At 32.9% G+C, this 21,982-nt stretch overlaps 1 protein-coding gene across 2 annotated transcripts; it reads right to left on the minus strand.

Annotated features, from left to right (window-relative positions):
- Positions 1-179: 179 nt before the first annotated feature.
- On the minus strand, positions 180-21,061 carry glsl (glutaminase like). 2 transcript variants are annotated; one of them, XM_051098959.1, is made up of 22 exons: positions 20,322-21,061; positions 20,097-20,223; positions 19,508-19,608; positions 15,852-15,919; positions 13,729-13,822; positions 10,277-10,415; positions 10,117-10,183; positions 9,485-9,597; positions 9,243-9,372; positions 9,014-9,081; positions 6,922-7,085; positions 6,729-6,787; positions 6,617-6,661; positions 6,480-6,538; positions 6,315-6,381; positions 6,169-6,219; positions 5,914-6,090; positions 5,398-5,529; positions 5,023-5,115; positions 4,218-4,279; positions 1,786-1,926; positions 180-1,247 (listed from the first exon to the last, which is right to left on the minus strand). In XM_051098959.1, exons 2-22 carry the CDS (start codon positions 20,141-20,143, stop codon positions 1,151-1,153), a joined length of 1,974 nt encoding a protein of 657 aa, XP_050954916.1. In that variant the 5' UTR covers positions 20,144-20,223; positions 20,322-21,061; the 3' UTR covers positions 180-1,150. The 2 variants fall into 2 exon arrangements, with proteins under 2 accessions (XP_050954916.1, XP_050954914.1); XM_051098957.1 differs by having other exon boundaries at positions 20,097-21,061.
- Between the last annotated feature and the right edge of the window lie 921 nt (positions 21,062-21,982).

A 21,982-nucleotide genomic window follows, 5' to 3' on the forward strand; every position in this document is an offset into this window, starting at 1 on the left:
ATAATGAAACACAAAATGATATTTAAACAGCACAAATGTAAATTATAATGTACAAAATCAGTTTTCATCCAAATGTACTGTAATTATTAAATTGTATACATACACTGTCAGTCAAACGTTGGGAATCGTTTTTTATCGTTTTTCGATTTTTATTTGATTTATTTTTTTTCAAAGACGTCTCTTATGTTCACCAAGGCTGTATTTGTTTAATACATTTAAAATATATTTTTGTATATATATAGTTTATATATATTGGCGGCAAAGCAGAAACTTCAGCAGCCATCAGCAAAAAATGCATTAAATGACAGTAAAGATGTTTATAATGTTACAAAACCAGTCATAAGGGTCCATTTTTTAAAATTGAGATTTATACATAAGCTGAAAGCTGAACAAATAAGCTTTCCATTGATGTATGGTTTGTTAGGATAGGACAGTATTTTGAAAATCCTGACATAATATCTTTAAGAAAATCACCTTTAAAGTTGTTCAAATGAAAACTAAGTTTTGATATATTTACGGTAGGAAGTTTACAAATCATTTTCATGGAACATGAGCTTTACTTAATATCCTAATGATTTTTGGCATAAAAGAAAAATCGTTAATTTTGACCCATATCATGTATTTTTGGCTATTGCTACAAATATACCCATATGACTGGTTTTGTGGTCCAGGATCACATTTTCTATTTAAAACAAATACTGTTCTTTTGCCCTTTCTAATTTTTAAAGAATCCTGAAAAATAAACCAGCACAGCTGTTTTTTTTTTAACATCGATAAAACATGTGACAACTTGCCCTGCTCTGACATTTATGAAAATCCCCTTGTCCTGAAAGCACAATTCAAGTATTGTACATTCAGTTGTTTACCCAACAACTACAGCAAAAATAAAATGACATTGGATTTGTACAGGCTCATTCATAATGTTTAAGTGTTGAATCAGTAAACACAAGCTGTTAAGGCATTTATTGAGAAAACAAGGTTTCAGTCTCTATCAGTATTTCTTAATACACAGTAAGTGGTTGGTCTGGGACGGCTGCCAGCAGAATACAACTAATGTTTTCCATCCAAGTCAGCCTCCTCTCCATTCTAAATATAATCCAAATCTATGTTTATGTTGAATGTAAATATCAAATAAGTTATTAGTATTTAATCATAAACTCTCTTCATAATTTGTGTACTTCTTCAGAAACTTGATGGCAGAGTCTTGATTGCATCTCAAGGCTTCCTGTAAGGCTGTGTTTCCCCACCTAGGAACATCAACATAGCACATTATTTCTTTTGGTTGGTACGCACTACCAGTCAAAAGTTTTTGAACAGTAAGATTTTTAATATTTTTGAACATTACAAACCTGCATTTATTTGTACAGCAAAAACAGTAAAATTTTGAAATATTTTTACTATTTAAAATAACTGTTTTTTATATGAGTATATTTTAAAATGTAATTTATTCCTGTGATTTCAAAGCTGAATTTTTAGCATCTCAACTGTTTTAAATACTAGATAATACAGTGTGACACTGAAGACTGAAGTAATGATGCTGTAAATTTAGCTTTGATCACAGGAATAAATTACATTTAAAAATATAAACAGGTTATTTTAAATAGTAAACGATATTTAAAAATTTTACAGTTTTGGATCAATTAAATGCAGGCTTGGTGAGTTATAAATGTTTTTATCATCTTCTTTAAAAACATTAAAAATCTTACTGTTCAAAAACTTTTGACTGGTAGTGTATAATGCCAAGTCAAGTATTAGTCATATCGTACATGACTTTGGCAAAGTTACCTGTCCTTGAGAGTGCAGTTTGCCCCTGCGTTCTCCACCAGGAACTTGATGACATCCAGACGGCCCTCAGAGGCTGCGACGTGCAGCGCTGACCGTCCATCATAATCCACAGCATTCACATCTGCTCCTGACAGAAGGTACCTATAAAAAAGGAATTAACTCTGCATTTATTGTTTTCAGTATAATTCACCATGCAGGTTTAGAGGTCGGTTATAGACAGATGGGAATTAAAGTTAATTCAAATGCTACGGTGACATTTTTTAATTGATCAAAATCAATTATATTTTGCATAAAGAGAATGATAAATAATTCTCATTTCTCTGTGTGTGTGTTTGTACATTTAAATTAAACATTAAAGGAAACATTAAGAAATATTATCATAATACCTACATATACAATTTGAATAATTGAATATATTATTTAATACAAATTATAAGTCTTTCTCTCTATATAAATATTCGTATATTATTTAAATGTATAAGATTTATTATACAACAGCGACACTAGCAGGTAAAGTTACAGCGGGAGTCCGTTGTCTCTCTTGCCTCCCCTGAGCCCAATGAGTTTTAACAGACTCCTTAAAGTAGGGCCCTATGACTTCCGCGATGCGGAAAACGTGGACGGAATCGTGGAATCCAGTCATAAAAACGGAATTTACTGAATAACCTGGAATGTCACAGAATTTGTCAAGTTTGAATGAATTAATCAAAAGTAGGTCTTTACACTTAAATCAAACCGCAAAATGGACTAGTATCTGTAAATACTGCATCGCAAAAATACCATTTAAATGTGAATCCTGCATGTTCTGCCTGTCTCTGTTTTAATGAATGGAGCAGACGAGCAGTTTTGTTTACTACACACACTGAAGTGCGTGTGTAAGGTCTGTCGTCTCACTAAATGAGGACATAAATACATGAACAATATCTGCTGAGAGTCACTTCATAAGCTTTTGACCATTCCATTTTAGGAAAACTAGCATTATATCATATACACACAGAAATGTAAAGGTAGACACTGCAACCCGTCAAAATAAAAGTCTGGTTTAACTTGAAGACATTGTGCCAGATATATACTACTACTAATACTATTGAAATGAAACATTATTTTTTTAAAGTATAATCACACAACATTTCTTCCATGTTTTAATTTTAATAGTAAATTCCCCTTTGTTTGCTGAAAAACAAGTTTGCTTAATTTTCAATAATTAAAGGTTAAATTAAATTAATGTTTTATGCCTTCATTTGAGAACCAGAACATTTTAAATACACAACACAGACTTTCTGAGGGTAAAAAAAAAACTTTCATAAGGCTATTTTAAGAATAAAGTTAAATAAAGTATGCATTCAAATGATTAGACATGCTAAAACACAGAATTTGATAACAATAAAACATATGGTGAGAAAAATAAAACATTTCATAGGGTCCTAAACATGTAATTTTTGCTAAACCTTTATTAAATTGATGTGAAATTGTATAAGTAATTAATTAGACATGCTCTTTGATTCATAAAATTTAACCATTAAAAAGGAGTTAAGAAAAAAATGGAATCAAGAAAAATTAAATCTGAAAACATGGAATTTGGGAAAAAATAAAACGGAATTTGGGAAAAAATAAAACGGATTTCATAGGGCCCTATTAAAGCGTGCGGTGAGTTTGGTGGGGGGTAATTGAGAATGCATGGGGGAAAGTCAGAGAGGAGACAGTGCCTCCATTGCAATATGATTGGGTATGACGGGTTATGAACGGCTGGTTCATGTAATAAATCCTGCCTGTGTTTGTGTGCATATGCGAATCAGTCTGAATGCACAACATAATAGTGTTAATGGGAAGACTAATTTGAAAAAGTAAGTAAACAACTCACACTTAGATATAACCACTTTGTTATGTCAAAATAAGACTTAAAATGGCATGAAAACATGGTCTGTGGGAGTTTTTAGTAAATAATAGACTTGAAACGTGAACGTGAAACGTGAAATTGAAACTAAATCTCAGTGTCCTTGACCAATATTTACCAATCTTTGATGACTGATGATCCGAAAAATTTTAAAATAGTTAAAAGTTAACTGTTCAAAAGAATAGCTGAATGTAAGTTCACAAATAACATATATTGTTTAAATTGTTACTGCCTTGAGTTATTATTTTGGAGTAAATGTAAAATGCTTAAAAAAACACTAACTTGATGAGATTCATACTCAGCTATATATATATATATATATAATTTTTTTTTTTCTGCTCATGTAAGCAATGTTTATTTAACCAGAAAATGCAACTACGACATTTGATTTAAAAAAAAAAACAAACTTCTCATTTCAGACACCACCACACATCACTGATTTATATCTCTTATACATTTAATATACATAATATTAGATGTCTCATCTTGTGTCTTGTGTCTTGTGTCTGAGGTCTATATGTTATTAGAGACATCCTACCTGCGCAGAGACACTATGTCCCCTCTGTAAGCAGCCAAAAGTACATTCATAATTTGGTATCCCTGTAATAGAAATAAATTAATATTTATTTACCTCCATATCCCAACAGCATGAAAAGTTTTATTAGTATTTTACACTACCAGTCAAAAGTTGTTGAACAGTAAGATTTTTAATATTTTTTTTAAAGAAGTCTCTTCTGCTCACTAAGCCTGCATTTTCTTGATCCAAAATACAGCAAAAACAGAAAAAAAATGAAATATTTAAAATAACTGTCTTCTATTTGAATATATTTTAAAATGTAATTTATTCCTGTCATTTCAAAACTAAATTTTTAGCATCATTACTCCAGTCACATGATCCTTCAGAAATCATTCTAAAATTCTGATTTGCTGTTCAAGAAATATTTATTATCATCATTATTATTATTATTATGTTGAAAACAGCCAAGTAGATTTTTTTCAGGTTTCTTTAATAAATAAAAAGTTCAGAAGAACAGCAATTATCTGAAACAGAAATCTTTTGTACCGTTATAAATGTTTTTATCATCACTTTTGGTCAATTCAATGCATCCATGCTTAATAAAAGTACTTATTTCTATAGTTTCTTCTTAGCTCTGATCACAGGAATAAATTTCTTTTTACAATATATTCAAAATTTTACTGTTTTTGCTGTGCTTTGGATCAAATAAATGCAGGCAGAGAGACTACTTTAAAAACATTAAAAATCTTACTGTTCAAAAACTTTTGACTGGTAGTGTCATATGTAATTAATTTCTTCTTTATAATATAATAAAGATTAACCAGACCTCTGACTCCACTTTCCACTGTCTGTAACACAGCACCTGTCTGAATGGAGTCCTGATGTCAAAACTGTGCAGCTGGAAGGTTGAAACCAACTCCTGTGACAAAACAGACAATTATCATTTATTTATTTTTTTACTAGAAAATCTGCTTTAGGTTTGTCACATTGCTAGCCAGAGGCAGGAGGTACCATGGGGAGGAGCATCTCATACTAGAGAGCATATAATTGGACATAAATTTATAATACAGGCTGAGCCATCAATCTTTTTGATCCGACAATGCAAATTTTAAATGCGTCTATCTTCTAAACGTTTTTTATGGAGTATAAAAGCTAAGGAACATGGACTACAAGACACAAAAGGAGTATACTGATCCATTACCTCACAAAAATGGACACCTCTCCATGAATTGCCATTGCAGTCCAGTCCCGGAGACCAGCACATGAGTCCCAGAACTCCAGGAACCATGATCAGCACGACACCAGACTGACTGGACTTGGCAGGCACTGATGTCTGTATCGCAGAATGATACATTGTCCAACCTAAATTATTCTGCCTTCAGTTCTCAGGAGTTTGCAACTGTGAATAATCTGCACTATTAATCCAGGAACTAAAGAAACAATAAGAAGCATTCTGGACTGTGTCCATTAGAGGGCAGTAGGGGAATACATCATTCTTACAGACAGGCAGTGCTGTTCATTACTGACAATTCTTAACCTTACTGCTAATTACATTGCAGGGTAGAGGCCATTTTAATTATTTTCATTAAGTGGGAGCAAATTTAATGGCTTAACAAATCCTGTTCGAGATGCGGGAGTGAATTTTAAACTAGAGATTCGTGGAAAATTAAACGCAACTGATGTTAAACCTGCAATATATCACACAAACATGACTCACCTTGAAATGAAATATTCTGGAATGATCATTCATTCCAGCCACCTGCATCATGGAAAGCATGCTGCGGACAGCTTGGGGTGAAATCACTTGGTCACCTGACAGGGGGCACAGCCCCCCATTAGCTAGGGTTGCGGCCAATGCCGCACCAGACTCGCAGGTGACTTCTGTGGATAAACACTGTGACATATGCAAAATGAAAAATCAATCATGCATTCTTTTTTTAATATAAAGAATATAATATATAAAGCTGAATACCTGTAACAGCAAATCCAGCGTGGAATTGATCCCCACACCTTCTGGAAAGCACTGGAACGATTTAGTTATCAAAAACAGATGAGTTTAAAACATTCTTTGTGATGGAGAAACAAAATTGATCTTTGAGGGAATTATCCCGGGCTTACTTTCTTCTCTTGTAAGTAAAATGAAAGGGCGTGGAGATGGATGATGTCTTTTCGGAGGTTTTGATAACTGCAACGGCAGTGCTGACGGTTACTATTAACACTAACAAATAAACACTGAATAGCACTGAAAAAAATCAATTTCTCATAAAAATCACATGAAAATACCTGGTGCAGTTGAGGTTTGCATGCTCTTTGTTGCACAGTCTTCTGATGATGTTCAAAACCTGTGTGAGAATGGTTTGCTTTAAGATATGCCTTATTTTTCACCAAATGTAGCTGGTTAATGTAAAATGTAAGCTTACAGATTCATACTTTTCTTCTTCATCGGTGACTGGTCTGGAGGCCAGCTGTTTTATGACAAAAACTGTCAATGAAAGTGTTTTTTGTTCATTTTTAAGCAAGCAGTGTTGTTACCTGTAATAAAGAAGTGCAGATAATGGCTCCTGTCTCAACCAGCGGACTGTGAGGCACACCTGCAAACACGTGTTTAATGTGTATTTAAGCACAGCTTAGACAACAGTCTTTGAACTGAACATCAAACTGTTGAGTCCAGAACCAAAAATAAATCAAAGAAATGGAACATGTGGAATGAACTGACTGAACGTACCTTGCTTGGTCAGGCTAAACAGAGACTCGTATTTGGAATATTCTTCCATCCCTACAAATCTGTGCACGTAGTCGGATCCTTGCTGGTCCACTGCGAGACCGTATATGAGCGGCCAGGAAATCTCTCCCAGAATGCAAGGTTCAGCCCAGTCTCCTAAGGAAAGTCTAGAGGCAGAAAAACAACAGCATCTCATTTAACTTAAGGCAAACTGAATTCATATATTATTTGGAAATAATATAATATCTAAAAAAGTAATATAATATCTAATTTCTAAAAAAGAACTAAAAAAGAATTAAAGATTGTAGTTCCTTGTTAAAATGTTTGTATATATTTTTATTACTGATTAATTGTTTCCAAAATAAAAGTTTGTCTTTACATAAAAGTGTGTGTGTGTGTGTGTGTATAATCAACTTGACAGCACTAGTACTTATATAATATAATATAACAATTATAATTAGGGCCCTATGATTTCCATAATGCGGGAAATGCGGACAAAATCGGAATTTCACGGCAACCCATTAAAATAAAATTTTGGTTTCACTGGAAACAAATAAAATTATTATTTGCTAGAAATATTTACCAGAAAAATTATTTACCAGAATTTACTTACCAGAAAAATGTAAATATACAACACAGTTTTTCTTAAAATAATAATAATAAAAATAAATAATAAAAGTCTATTTATATATATATATATATATATATATATATATATAAAAAATGTATCAATTAATATAAAATTAATGGAAAACAGAATTTTGTAAAAATAAAACTGGATTTGGGAAAAAAATAAAACCTATTTCATATGGTCTTTAAAAAATAAAATTTTTGTTAAACTTTTAATAAATGTGGTAAATTGTGTGAGTTTTATGATTTCAATTAAACAAATAATGCTTTCTGATTATTCAAATTTCATTTAACTATTAAAACTAAGAAAATTCTAAAATTTCTAAGAAAATTAAAAAGGAAAAAAACAGAATCCCAAAAAAAAATTAAACACAAAAAATGGAATTTGGAAAAAAATAAAACAGATTTTTTTAGACATACACAGTATTTCTTAAAAATAAAATTAAATAAATAAAATACTTTTTTTTTTTTTTTAAATAAAATCAATTGTTTAGAGATGCCTTTGATTATTGTAATTTAATGAAGCCATTCAAATAGAATCCAGAAAATTAATGGAAAACAGAATTTGGTTTAAAAAAAAAAAAAAAAAAAAAAAAAGAGAGAGATTTGAAAAAAAAAAAAATAAAACCTATTTCATAGGGTCTTAAAAATGTAATTCCTAGTAAATCATGATTTCAATTAATTAGATATGCTTTGTGATTAATAAAATTTAATTCAACCATTGAAACCGAGTTAAAACGAAAAAAATGGAATCCAGAAAAATTAAAATGGAAAAAAAAATTCTGGAAAAAAATAAAACAGAATTTGGGGGGAGAAAAAACAGATTTCATAGTCCCTATATAGCTCAACTTTCACTTCTTAACTGTACCTTTAGTAAAGATAAATTCTATCATCAAGTTAAGATCTCAATTACATTAAAAACAGAAATATAAAAACAGAAATAAATATAATTTAACCATTAAAACAGAGTCTAAGAAAATTAAAAAAGAAAAAACAGAATCCAGAAAAATTAAACGGAAAAAACAGAATTTGGAAAAAAAAAACTGAATTTTTTTTTTTTAGAAATTTTTACATTTTGTAAGGTTTATTTTTGCTGGGGGTTTTTTTCTTGTTATTTGACAGGACAGTAGTTAGACAGGAAGCAAAGTGGGAGAAAGAGAGAGGGGACGGAATTGGGATAGGTCCATGAGCCGAGACTCCAACACGGGACGCCGACACCTGACAGGCTCTATGTGTCGATGTTCTGCCCACGAGGATTTCGGCCCCAAAATATATTCTATTTTTATTGTTATATTTTATTATTATATGATATTTTTTGCTTAACATATGTTGTCAAGTTTTCACAAAAATGTAACAATTATTGCCAGGTGCCCCGCAGTGCCACTGTGGCCACCCTAAGGGATGCTGAGACCCCCTGTTAAAGACCTCTTAAATATATCAAATGAATTGGACTGTTATGTGGTACCTCTGTCCATCTACGGTACAAACTGAAATGCCCCATTTTGTGGCGCTCTCTCCCACGTCTTCTTTCTCCTGTTCAGAAATGCACAGGATATGAGTCACATTGTGATATTTTTCATAAAACAATCAATTAGAAAATAACCTGTGCTACTTTCCTTTGCACGTCTTTTTCACTAGACCGTTATATAAAAAGAACAACAACAACAACAAGAGCAGAAAAGGATTTGACGCACCTTCACAGAGGAGAGTTGTTTGCATTTAATAAACAGCTTTTGTGTTTCCTCTGTGAAAGTAGAGAAATCTGGAATGACAAATCGTCCCTGCAATGCCTTCAGGATGAAAGACACAAAGCCAGTCACGCACCTGCAAAATGATCGCAAATGAAGCATGTTAGCTGCATGAAAGATTAGGACTGTTGAGCATTTATGTTTAAGATGCTTTAAATTCGACTAATGGTATCAAGATTCAGGCTGGCCTGTGAAAAGTGCTCCTGTCAACGGTTCCGTCTGCTTCCTGTAATTTCCGCATCAGGCTGTAGCAGTCTTTAATCCGTGGGTCTGTTCGGATGATTCCTGAGCTCCACAGGGCCTGCCAAAATACAGACAGATATGACATCCCGCAATATTGAATATTAGCAAATATTGAAGCAATAGTTCACTCAAAAATGAGAAAGTGCTGAAAATGTACTCACCCTCAGGCCATCCAAGATGTAGATGAGTTTGTTTTTCCACCGGAACAGATTTGGAGAAATATGGCATTACGTTACTTTCTCACCAATGGATCCTTTGTAGTGAATGGGTGCCGTCAGAATAAAAGTCCAAACAGCTGGTCAAAACATCACATTGATCCAAGATGGTAAATGATGGACTGGAGTCGTGTGGATTACTATGATGTTTTTATCAGATGTTTGGACTCTCATTCTGACGGCACCCATTCACTGCTTAGTATCCAATGGTGAGCAGCTGATGTAATAATGCTAAATCTCTCCAAATCTGTTCTGATGAAGAAACTAATTCATCTATGCCTCAAATGACCTGAGGATGAGTACATTTTTAGCAAATTTCAATTTTTGGGTGAACTATTTCTTTCACGATGCTTTTTATGTACCTCAAAAAACTGATTGCAGCTGACTCTTCCCCCTGAGGCAAAACTATCAAAGAGCACATCAGCAGCCCTTTTGAAAAACAATGTGTTTTGTATATCAGTATACATATGGTCGCACTTGAAGCAAGTTAAGTGAATGCTGCCTTGCGCATTTGAGACTCACACTTTTTTCTTAAAGTGACCTTGATGAGTCTCTGGTCGGCCCAAGTGTTGCCATGCTTGGCTGGCTTGGCTGGCATGACGTTTGTCCTGCTCTGGTACTGTCCGTTTTGTTCCTCCATTGCTTATGAAAGATGGCATGCCTAGGGAAAAGAATGGGAATTTTATTAGAGCAGAAAATGAAAAGTAGACTAGCATTTCCTGAAGAAAAAAACATTACTTGCTGGGCAACTAAATAATATCTATATACAACTGTTGAAAAGTTGGAGTTGGTTTTCGAAAGATCAAATAAACGCAGTTTTGTTATGCTGATCAAGGCTGTGTTTATTTGATCAGTATAACAGTAATGTTGTGAAATGTTATTACAAATTAAAATATGTTTTAAAAATGTAAAGATATTTTAAAATGTAATTTATTCCTGTGATGCAAAGCTGAATTTTCAGCATCATTACTCCAGTCTTCAGTGTCACATGATCCTTCAGAAATCATTGTAATATGCTGATTTGCTGCTCAAGAAACAATTACTATTATCAGTGCTGAAAACAGTTCAATATTTTTGTGGAAACCATGATCATTTTTTTCAGGATTCTTTTCAGGAACAGCATTTATTTGAAAAAGAATATTTTAGAAGATTATAAATGTCTTTACTGTCACTTTTGATCAATTTAATGCATCCTTGTTGAATAAAAGTATTAATTTCTTTTCTAAGTTTTGCTGATCCCAAACTTCTGAACAGTAGTATACATAAAATATTATGAAAAGCAAATAAATGACAGAATAAAATGATATATTATTATATAATACAACAAATATTAGATTATATTTTAGATACAGTACGTAAGGACAGTAAAGGATTCATTCACTTCCAGAATGAAAATTTCCTGATAATTTACTCACCCCCATATCATCCAAGATCATAGGCGTAAATCACGGGCATGCTGAAAGTGAACTTCTCCTTCAACATATTTTCATGATAAGACTTTCGTATGCGATTTTTCCTATTCATCGTTCTAAAAATTTGTCGCACAGAAACCTTGCACACCGAGTCCGATGCGCATTAATTCATCCGTTTCGAAAAAATTCACAAACAATACACAATGGAATCTACAAGCAGTGAGAATGATTTTGTTGTCCACTTTCTACTTAAAAGAGAAAAAAAAAAGACATAATGAGTCCATCCAATTATAAGATATAGAGAGGAAAGAGAGAGCACTTTTTGTGCGCACCACCTTAAATGAGAAGTCCACTTCCAGAACAACAATTTACAAATAATGTTCTCACCCCCTTGTCATCCACGATGTTCATGTCTTTCTTTCTTCAGTCATAAAGAAATTATGTTTTTTAAGGAAAACATTTCAGCATTTTTCTCCGTATAATGGACTGATATGGTGCCCCGATTTTGAACTTCCAAAAGGCAGTTTAAAGGAGGCTTCAAACGATCACAAATGCTGTTGTAAACTAGGAAGAAGGGTTATTTACATTTAAAAATACAATTTAAATACTTTTTTATTCTCAAATGCTCGTCTTGCCTTGCAGTCCTTGAACTCTGTGTATTCTGACTCAAGACAGTTAGGGTATGTCAAAAAACACCCAATGTATTTCCTCCCTCAACTTCAAAAATCATTTAAAAATCATCCTACGTCGCTGCAGAAGTTCCAACCCAGTCTTTGCAAAGTGAACATGCAAAGAAGATCAAACACCCTTAACAAATAAGGTAACACAGCGATATAGGACGATTTTGAAGTTGAGGGAGAACATGAGATGGGAGTTTTTCTGACATACCCTAACTGTCATGAACATGAACAAAAACAGTTCAGGCAGAGTAAGACAAGACGAGCGTTTGGCATTAAAAAGTATATAAATCATATTATTTTTATTAAAATAACGATCGTTACACTAGATAAGACCCTTCTTCCTCGGCTGGGATCGTTTACAACCACATTTGGGATCGTTTGAAGCTGCATTTAAACTGCATTTTGGAAGTTTAAACTCGGGGCACCATATCAGTCCATTATATGGAGAAAAGTTGCAAATGTTTTCCTCAAAAAACAATTTGTTCACGACTGAAGAAAGAAAGACATGAACATCGTGGATGACAAGGGGGTGAGTAAATTATTTGTAAACTGTTGTTCTGGAAGTGGACGCTGCGGGATTATCCCGGGCGATTCAAAGTTTACTTAAGGATGTCAGTAAACTTTGATGCTTTGCTAACGTTACTGGAGCCACATATTATAAAGAAGACCACTAATTTCTTTGAACTCAATGTTCAAGGACCTTTACAGTGCTTTGTGCTGCGAGACGAAGTGGATGAACTTGTCAGACCCAGTTCTGGATTTTGGTGTTCGCTTGTACGATGGCTCTGATCTGTCAAAACACCTCTCAAAATGCTTGCTACGGATGTGAAAAATGCAGAAAGTTGAACCTGATCCAAATTTTTTTATGATATACAAAAGTTCCGGAGGCAGTGTGTAAACATGATTGACATAACGTGAGGTCGTATTTATTTTTTAACGTACGAAAATTTCGAACTCAGTGTGCAATGACCTTAAATGTGAGTAAGCCAACTACACATACAAAATCAACACATAGCCACTGTGCAGTGTTAAGGTAGTAATTAAATGCTTAAATATAGAAGTATAGTGGGTGTATAAAAGTGGACCAATCACAATTGGCCCTTCGCAAAGACCCAACCCCCTCTGTTACTGTGGCTATGTCCAACAAGCCATGGCACTCTCACGCAGTGAAAAATACGCCGCGGAGCAAAGTGAAGACTGACAACGTGCCAGCAGACAAGACAGAGCAGGTTACTGTACGTCTCAGCTTTCAAATTTTGTCTTTTTTAAAGAAATTCAAACAATAAATACCGTGGCTCTTTAATGTGTCGTGACAGATCACTGTAGCACCTCAGTTCAAGCAGCACGTGAAACGATCATCTCTTACGCTGTACTTGTTATAGCATAAAATAAACATGAATGAACATCAGATGGAATTTTTTTTTTTAATTGCGGAAAGACGTCAACATACACAGTTTTTCAAGTTCAAGTCCACTGACTTGACACAAGTCTAACGTTACTCCCTTGTCAAGGGTCAATTCAGTGTGAATGGCCCTGATGCTGTAGAAAGCCACTTTGTATTCCAAAGTCAATTAAAAAGTCAGTGAGATTTTGAGAGAGAAAAATATAATGAAGCTAAAATAATCTACAAATAATGTTTGAATGGAGTTTGTACACTAAGCCCAATTACTGCAGACATTTAGTACTTAAGGTTAGAGGTTTAGAACAAACACTAAGCAGAATGTTTGAGGACTATTAATACACTGCTGCGTTGCGAGAGCTGTAATAATTTAAACAAAAGGAAGCAAGAGCACAAAGCCACATAAAAGCAAAAGAGAATTAACAGCTAGAAATGTGTGCCCCTGGAGATAAGTGCACATATTGTTTTATTTTGTTCTTTTACCTGTAGAGCCCGGAGAGACGTAATTGACTGGCCTCTGGGATGGAAAAGTATTTCTTGGCACGGGTTGTGGAATGTTCCCTGCAGCTTTTGTTTCCTAGTAACATTAAAAACATGCATTGAGAGCTTGGCTGTGAAAAAATACCTATATATAGACTATTACATTTTAATTATATATAGCAGCAAGCAAACACTCTGCACATTATTTTTTAGAGTGAGAACTAGCTTTTATGCAGACCTAAACACATACTGATGTATGCTATGACTGAATTAGCTTATCTAAGTGTTTTACACCTTTTGAAGCCTGATGAAATACAATGTACAGCATAATGCTGGTGCCAGACATGTCTTTGAAGTCTAACTAATTGCAGGTGTTTAGGACTGTGGGGAAACATATTGAGACATATTACTCTCTCATGTCAGCATGCTAGCTTACAAATGCTAGCCTCCAGCAGTATCAGCGTCTGCAGGGTGGGATTTTATTGCAGGTGATGAACTTATTGTCTTTGTACAGTCATGCTACGCTAAGTAGTGGAGACAATGTGTCTTTAATCTCCAATGTCTTTAATGTATTCAGTTTTTTTTTTTTTTTTTTAAAGCAGAACAGGGGGCAAAGGAAGTAAAGCCACATGATGTACACAATACCCTTGAGCAAAAAGACATGATTTTATTTGCATTGAGTGTACTTCAAATATATATTAAATTTTATATATATACATATATATATATATTATTTTATTTAGCAAGGATGCTTTAAATTGATGAACAGTCATATATAATGTTACAAAAGATTTCTATTTCAGATAAATGTTGTTCTTCTGAACTTTCTATTCAATGAAGAAACCTGGAAAAATTTTACTCAGCTGTTTTCTATAATAATAATAAATGTTTTTTAACAGCAAATCAGAATATTAGAATGATTTCTGAAGGATCATGTGACTGGAGTAATGATGCTAAAAATTCAGCTTTGAAATCACAGGAATAAATATATATATATATATATATATATATATATATTCTGATTTTTTTTTTCTCAGAATTGTGAGATATAAACTCGCAATTGCGAGTTATAAAGTCAGATGTGAGAGATATAAACCTTGAAATTGCAAGAAAAAAACCCCTCAGAACTGTGAGATGAAAAAGTTGTAATTAACTTTTTTATAGGTTATATCTCGCAATTCTTGCTTTTTTCTCAGACCTGCAAAAGCAAGTTACAATGTCCAATTCTGAGGTGGGAAAAAGATGTTTTTTTTCTCGTAATCGTGAGTTTATATCTTACAATTCTAAGAAAAAAAGTCAGAATGGCGAGTTTGTGTCACGCAATTCTTAGAAAAAAGTCTTTTTAACTCACAATTGAACGTCTATATCTCAAATTCTAAAAAAGAAAAAGTCAGAATTGAGAGTTTATATCTCAGTTCTGAGAAAAAAGTCAAAATTGTGAGTTTATACCTCACAACTGAGGAAAATAGTCAGAATGGCCAGTTTGTGTCACGCAGTTCTTAAAAAAAAAAAAAGTCTTTTTAACTTGCATTTGAAAGTTTATATTTGTTTTTTGTTCTGTATTTCTTTCTCTCAGAAAGGTTAAACTATGCAACTTTTTTAGTGTGATAAAATTGTTTTTCTGTGCAGATTTATTCAATTTTACATGACAATGCAACTCCATATACTGTAAAACCGTAAAAATTATTTAAATAGTTTTACATCTCAAGTAATGCACAAGTTTATTTAAAAGAATTAATAGTGTGTTTATAAAATTATGTCTGACACACATTTCTGCTATTACAAAAAATGCACTGTAAGCGTCTCGCTGCCTTTTTTTTAGAAAAGCAGAAAAAGAGAGGTGAATAAAATTATTTTTTGTGGTATTAAGTAGTCTACCATTTAAGCTTTAATTTGTTTTGAACCTGGAATAATCCTTTCAATCAAAACATCTCTTTTGCAAATGTCAGCTGAATGGTTAAGTCTCATTTTAAACAGCAGTAAAACAGCACATTAGCACAGGTGTATTGAAATGTCCCTCACCTCAGTCTTTTTAATAATGCTGGCCATAGTTTTACGCCTCCAGGTTTGTTTTATAGTTTATGTGTGGGTGTGGTTATGAGAGCAGTGCAGGACTCAGCATGTACCTTAGACGCAGTAAACTTCACTGGGTCTGCGTTCCTGTTGGCGAGGGCATCTGTCGTCTCTCCATTCTCTGAATGAGTGGGGGGTAAAGAATAAAAAGCCAGGATGAGAAAAATCCTCCTTTGCTGAATCTTGAGAGAGGTTTAAAGATTAAGATTAGTGCTTATTTGTGAGTGCAAGATTTAAAAAGGATTTTCCAAGTTGAAAACCACTAAGCATTGCCTCAGCAAAGAATGTATATGAGGCTATTTTAGAATCTAGGACACCAAGTTTCCTGCGAGTTTAAGACATTGTTTGTGTTGTGTTGTCCTTTCGGTCCAAAACCTCAGCAATTCCCACACAATAACATTTTCTGAAAGCTAAAATATATCAAACCATGGTGCTGTGGACAGGGGATGAAAGCAATTGGTCTATTTTTATTCTTAATCTTCCATCCAAAAGAACAATACATTTTAAAGGAATACAGTAGCTGACCAAAAAAAAATCTCTGAATTTTTTTGGTCTATACATTGAAAGTCAATAGCATAAAAAAAAAAAAACAGGTTATTTTGTGTTCCAAAGAAAAAAGAAATTCATACATGTTTGGAAAAGGGTGAATTATTTTCATTTTTGGTATAATATCCTAATCTCAGGAAGTTGATTTTGTGCCCAGCTAGGGTGGTACATGCCAGACAAAGTTATGCAGACGCAGACGGTGCTTCCACCCCTTAGGGTGAAACTTAAAAGTGATTTAATTGTTTCTTTTAAAGGAAACCCACATAACATAAATATGGTTTACAAAACAATGTGAATGTGGTTTACAACAGTCTAAACAGTTTTACTCCTTGCCACAAGTCTTTGTGTTGCTGGCTTTAAAGGAATAGTTCACCCAAAAATGAAAATCTGCTGAAAATGTATTCACCCTCAAGCCATCTGAGATGTAGATGAGTTTGTTTCTTCACTTACTCACCAATGGAACCTTTGCAGTGAATGGATGCCGTCAGAAAGAGAGTCCAAACAGCTGATAAAAACATCACAATAATCTATTCCACACAACTCCAGTCCATCAGTTAACATCTTGAGACACAAATATGTAAACAGATCAAGCAACTTTTATAAGCCAAAATAGTCCAAAACAATTTTGATGTTTTGAGTTTTTTCACTGTGTTATTATAGATTATAAATCAATGACTCAAAGGTTAAAGCGCCTTTATGAATTTATTACAAACACACAACTTTTCACTTGACAAGATGTGAGTGGACTGGAGTGGTGTGGGTTACTTGTAGATTATTGTGATGTTTTTATCAGCTGTTTGGACTCTCATTCTGACGGCACCCATTCACTGCAGAGGATCCATTGGTGAGCAAGTGATATAATGCTAAGTTTCAGAGTTGGCAGGTTTTCACAACAAAACCCACCCAATTGCTACTCAAAACTAGCCCCATCGTGTTTAGAGGAGGGTACCCCATTTAAAATCGCGTTCTGCATAGGGTGACCACCTGGCAATAGATCTGTCTCGGGACAGTAGATATGATTTTGCAAGACAATGCAGACATACATTTACTACTGTAAAGCATGTCTGTTTTGTATGAGAGTGAAGAGAATCCACCTGTGAGGGGATTTATGCTTGCATGAATTTTGATTTGTCATTAAAATAATGCCATAGGAACGACCTCAAACGAACTATTAAAATAAGAAGAAAGTCGTGTCTGAAAGCTGCATCGAGATTCTTTTTTAATTAGTTAAGATGAATGGAGAATATCGTTTTTTCCGTGTCCGCTTGACCATTTCTGTCGGTGGTGCTAGATGACTTGATGAGGTCCGCGCATCCTTTGCGTGAAAACTATGTGGCAAAAAGAATAAATAAAAAGCATTCTTAAAAAGGCAAACATACGTATTAATTATGACAATTAAAAACCAACAGACTGATGAAAATGTGGGACATTTTCTCAATATGTGACGTGCGGGACAAGGGGTGAAAATGCTGTGTGGTACAACGCAAAGTGGGAGGGGTGGTCACCCTAGTTCTGCGGGGGTTTTTTGGTAGCGTTCCCCTGGTAAAATTTGCATTTCAGGGGATAAATATCACATTTTTGGTGTCGCTTCAACCCGCGGACATGAAAAACACCCCACGGCAACAGTGCTAAAGCAGTACAATTCCATGGGAAAACCGCAGACTTGGCAACCTTGCTAAATTTCTTCAAATCAGTTCAGATGAAGAAACAAACTCATGTTGGATAGCCTAGGTAAGTATATTGTCAGCAATTTTTCATTTTTGGGTGAACTAGTCCTTTAAACTTCTGCTGCAATCTTCATTTCTAAACAAAATACATATGTAATTAATTTAAAAATAATGAAATTTTCATGAAATGTTTAAAAGAGACCCATTATGCCCCCTTTAACAATATATAATATTGTAGTCTCAAGTGTCCCCAGAATGTGTCTGTGAACTTTCAGCTCAAAATACCTCACAGATCATCTATTATATCATTTTGAAAATACCTATTTTGAGTGGAAGCAGAAACACTGTTTTCATGCATGTCTCTTTAAATGTAAATGAGCTGCTGTTCCCTGCCCCCTTTTCTAGAATAGAGCTGTGCCTTTACAGCTCCTACATCAGATACTCTGCCAAAAAACATCTGTTTGGTTTACATAATCATGTCTATCGCACTGAAATCATGCGTTTTAAAGCCATATCAGTTTAAACTTCTGATCAACGATATTCTAAACTCACACATTCAAGTGAGTACTAAACTAAGTTCTCTTTCATGTCTTATTGCGCCTAAACTGTCAAATACACACAAGTTTATGTTAAAAACACACATGAGTGACAAAAACAGTCAGTTATATCTGTGAAGGTAAACAGCTGGGAAAGAAATGGCATGTTTATATTAGTTCTGTGTGGCAGCAGTGTAATATACAGTAAATAAATGAATAAATCCACTGCTCTCTTGTCTCCTCTGAGGCTGGGACTCTAAATAGTGTTCTGTACTCGTCAGTGCAGCCAAAGACAGAACAGTTAGCATGCTTTGTGTTAGAACTGGTACACTGTTGTCACTTGCGAAAACACAATGGCGAAAACACAGATTAAGGGGCGGTAATATTATATAATAAGATCCCCTTTCTACGTCACAAGGGAGAGAAAGCTGAGCAGCTCATTTTTTCACAAGCTTGCAGAGAAAGGCTTACCAAAAAAAAATTCTGGGTTGTCCTTTTTCACATTTTCTGGTTTGGTAGATACACTGGAGGCCCAATAATGGCACTTAAACATGGGAAAAGTCAGACTTTCATGATATGTCACCTTAAAAATGCTTATATCAAATTTACATTAATGTCAATGAAAGAGGAAGCTATAACAAAGGTTCTATGGCTTTGTATAGCATTAAATGTGTTCGTCAGCCACACTAAAATCAATAAATGCCACATCACTCCTCCCAGAACACACCCACACTGCCTTTGCACATTTTTATGGCCCAGATGTTGACCACAAGCCTGCTTAAATGAGAGTGTCTACAGAACGTCCCATTCATTTGGCCTAGTTTGAGCAGCACTCTCACACTGATCTTGGAGCTTGCTTATGGAGCTGATGTGAATTTGGGATTTGGGCGGTGACACATGATCCATGATCAACTGAAACACTTTCCCAGAGCTAAGGTGATGCACATTTTGTTTTTGTACCTCTTGTGTCATCCTCCTTATTTGGCTCCAGCAGTTTGTTACCATCCAGGCCTCCGTAGCGTTTTCTCCATTTGCGTCTGAGAGATGGTGTTCTCTGAAAACTAGAAAAACTTATGTTTTACTGTCTGCTCAAATGGGTTTCTTGTGATGTTTCATTTCAGATATGCATTAATAAAAGTTAAAAATGTTAGTGTTTTCATAACAGCTTGGTTTTTGCCATAATAAACATAATAATAATAAACATCAGTAAACTACATATCTCAGAGGATTTTGTGGATCTACTGAAATGAGACCTTGGGATCAAAGCATGTGTGTCTGTGTATAGACAAGTCTAGTCATGAAGAACAGTTCAGCTGTGAGAAACATCTGTGTGAGTTCTAAAACAGCTATCAACTGTCAGCTCAACTCAAAGCTGTGCTCAAGTGCTTGATGAGAGAATATCTTTTGCATTTTATTTTACTTAAATTAGTTAGAGAGTGCTATGCACTCTTTTTTGCAGTCTTCAGGTCTGAACTAAAACAAAAAGACTGATTCAAAGTTCAGACGTTATGCACTTAAAACTGACTTTAAGAGTTAAAACAGTTCTTACCACAGATAGGGGTTTTCTTCTGCTTCTTGGCTTAAGCTGTTCTCCATGATAAAACTTCCCTTTATACTTTGGTAAAGGTAGTCAACTAGGCGTTTTAACAAATCCAAATGCTGTGTTTGTCTAGCATCTGGAAACAAAGATGAGTCTTTGGCAGCTGTGCATACAGTGGGACAAAAGTGTTTGAACAACCAGTTTTTAGCTGGATGAAAATAGGAGGAACTTAACTGCATCTTGGAGGAGGGATCTCTATTCTGGAAAGGAATACCTTGTAAATAAAAAAAAAAAAAATAAAAAATGCAGGTACTACTAGACAACTATTTCTACTACTGGTGTTAATAATAATAATAATAAAAATAATCACTTTTTCTACTAATAATAGTTATTTATTTAATATCTTTAAAACAATTATTATAATACATGTAGTGTATAATGACAATTAAATTTTTATCAGTGCAATTAAAATAACTAATAATTGTTTTATTCTTCTCCTTATTATTATTACTACTACTACAGTTACAAAACTAACAATACAACTAAATTTCCCACCACTTCTATTAATAATACTTATTTATTTAATTTATATTGTAGTAATGATAATCATTTATAAATGTAACAATATTTTTATATAACGTGTAATATATAATAGATAATACAACTAACAATACAACTAAAATCACCACTAGTAGTTGTTTATTTAATTATTCTTTTCTTATAATAATAACAAAAATAATAATAATTTAGATAAAAAATATTTTTTATTATTAATTAACTAATTCAACTAAAATAAGTACTGCTACTACTAATATTTCTTTAAATTATATTTTTATTATCATTTTTTATTAAAACTAATAATACAACTAAAATCACTACTGTTATTTATTTATTTTTATCCATTTAATAATACTTTTACATAATGTGTAATATACAATAATTTCATTTTCTACCTATTATTATTACAACAACTAACAATACAACTAAAATCACCACTACTAGTAGTTATTTATTTAATTATTTTTTATAATAATATAAATATGCCTTTATAATTTAAATGCAAAATATTTTTTAATTATTATTAAATTAATAATTCAACTAAAATCACTACTGCTACTACAAATATTTATTTAATTTATGTATATAATTTATATATTTATTATAATTATTATTAAAACTAATAATACAACTAAAATCACTACTATATTTATTTATTTATACATTTAATAATACTTTATATAATATGTAATATATAATAATTTAATTTTCTTACTATTATTATTACTATACAACAACTAACAATACAACTAAAATCACCACTGCTAGTAGTTATTTAATTATTTTTTCTAATCACAATTATAATTTAAACCCAAATTATTTTTAATTATTATTATTAAACTAATAATTGTACTAAAATCACTACTGCTACTACTAATATTTATTTAATTTATATTTTATTATAATAATTATTAAATCTAGTGATACAACTAAAATCACTACTAATAAGTTATTTAGTAATTAATTTAATAATACTTTTATATAATGTGTAATATATAATAATTTAAATTTCTAATTATTAGTACAACTCAACAATACAACTAAAATCACTAGTTGTTATATAATTGTTCTTTTATGAAGGCAAAATATTTTAATTATTATTAAACTAATAATTTAACTTAAATCACTACTGCTGCTACTAATATTTTATTATACTTTTATAATAATTATTAGCATATGTGCAATATAATAGAATTTGTTGTTTATTATTATTAGGTCAAGTAAGTCAATAGCTAATAATTATATGATGATTTATGCTGAGTAATAATATATTATATATGCCATCAAATGAAATATCAGATTTCATTTATTCAAACGCATTTTCACCACTCGGTCTC

This window comes from Labeo rohita, chromosome 25, assembly GCF_022985175.1.
Source record: "Labeo rohita strain BAU-BD-2019 chromosome 25, IGBB_LRoh.1.0, whole genome shotgun sequence".
NCBI classification, from domain to species: domain Eukaryota; kingdom Metazoa; phylum Chordata; class Actinopteri; order Cypriniformes; family Cyprinidae; genus Labeo; species Labeo rohita.

Bases quoted from the DNA above. Each gene is read 5' to 3' on its own strand.
- glsl (XM_051098957.1), bottom strand. From the start codon at position 20,326: ATGCAGTTAAGTTCCTCCTATTTTCATCCAGCTAAAAACTGGTTGTTC. The intron at 9,373-9,484 runs GCCAGCCTGAAT...ATCATTTTGCAG, and splicing joins GACAGGAGCACTTTTCACAG to GTGCGTGACTGGCTTTGTGT. The intron at 5,116-5,397 runs GTAATGGATCAG...GTTTTGTCACAG, and splicing joins GAGGTGTCCATTTTTGTGAG to GAGTTGGTTTCAACCTTCCA.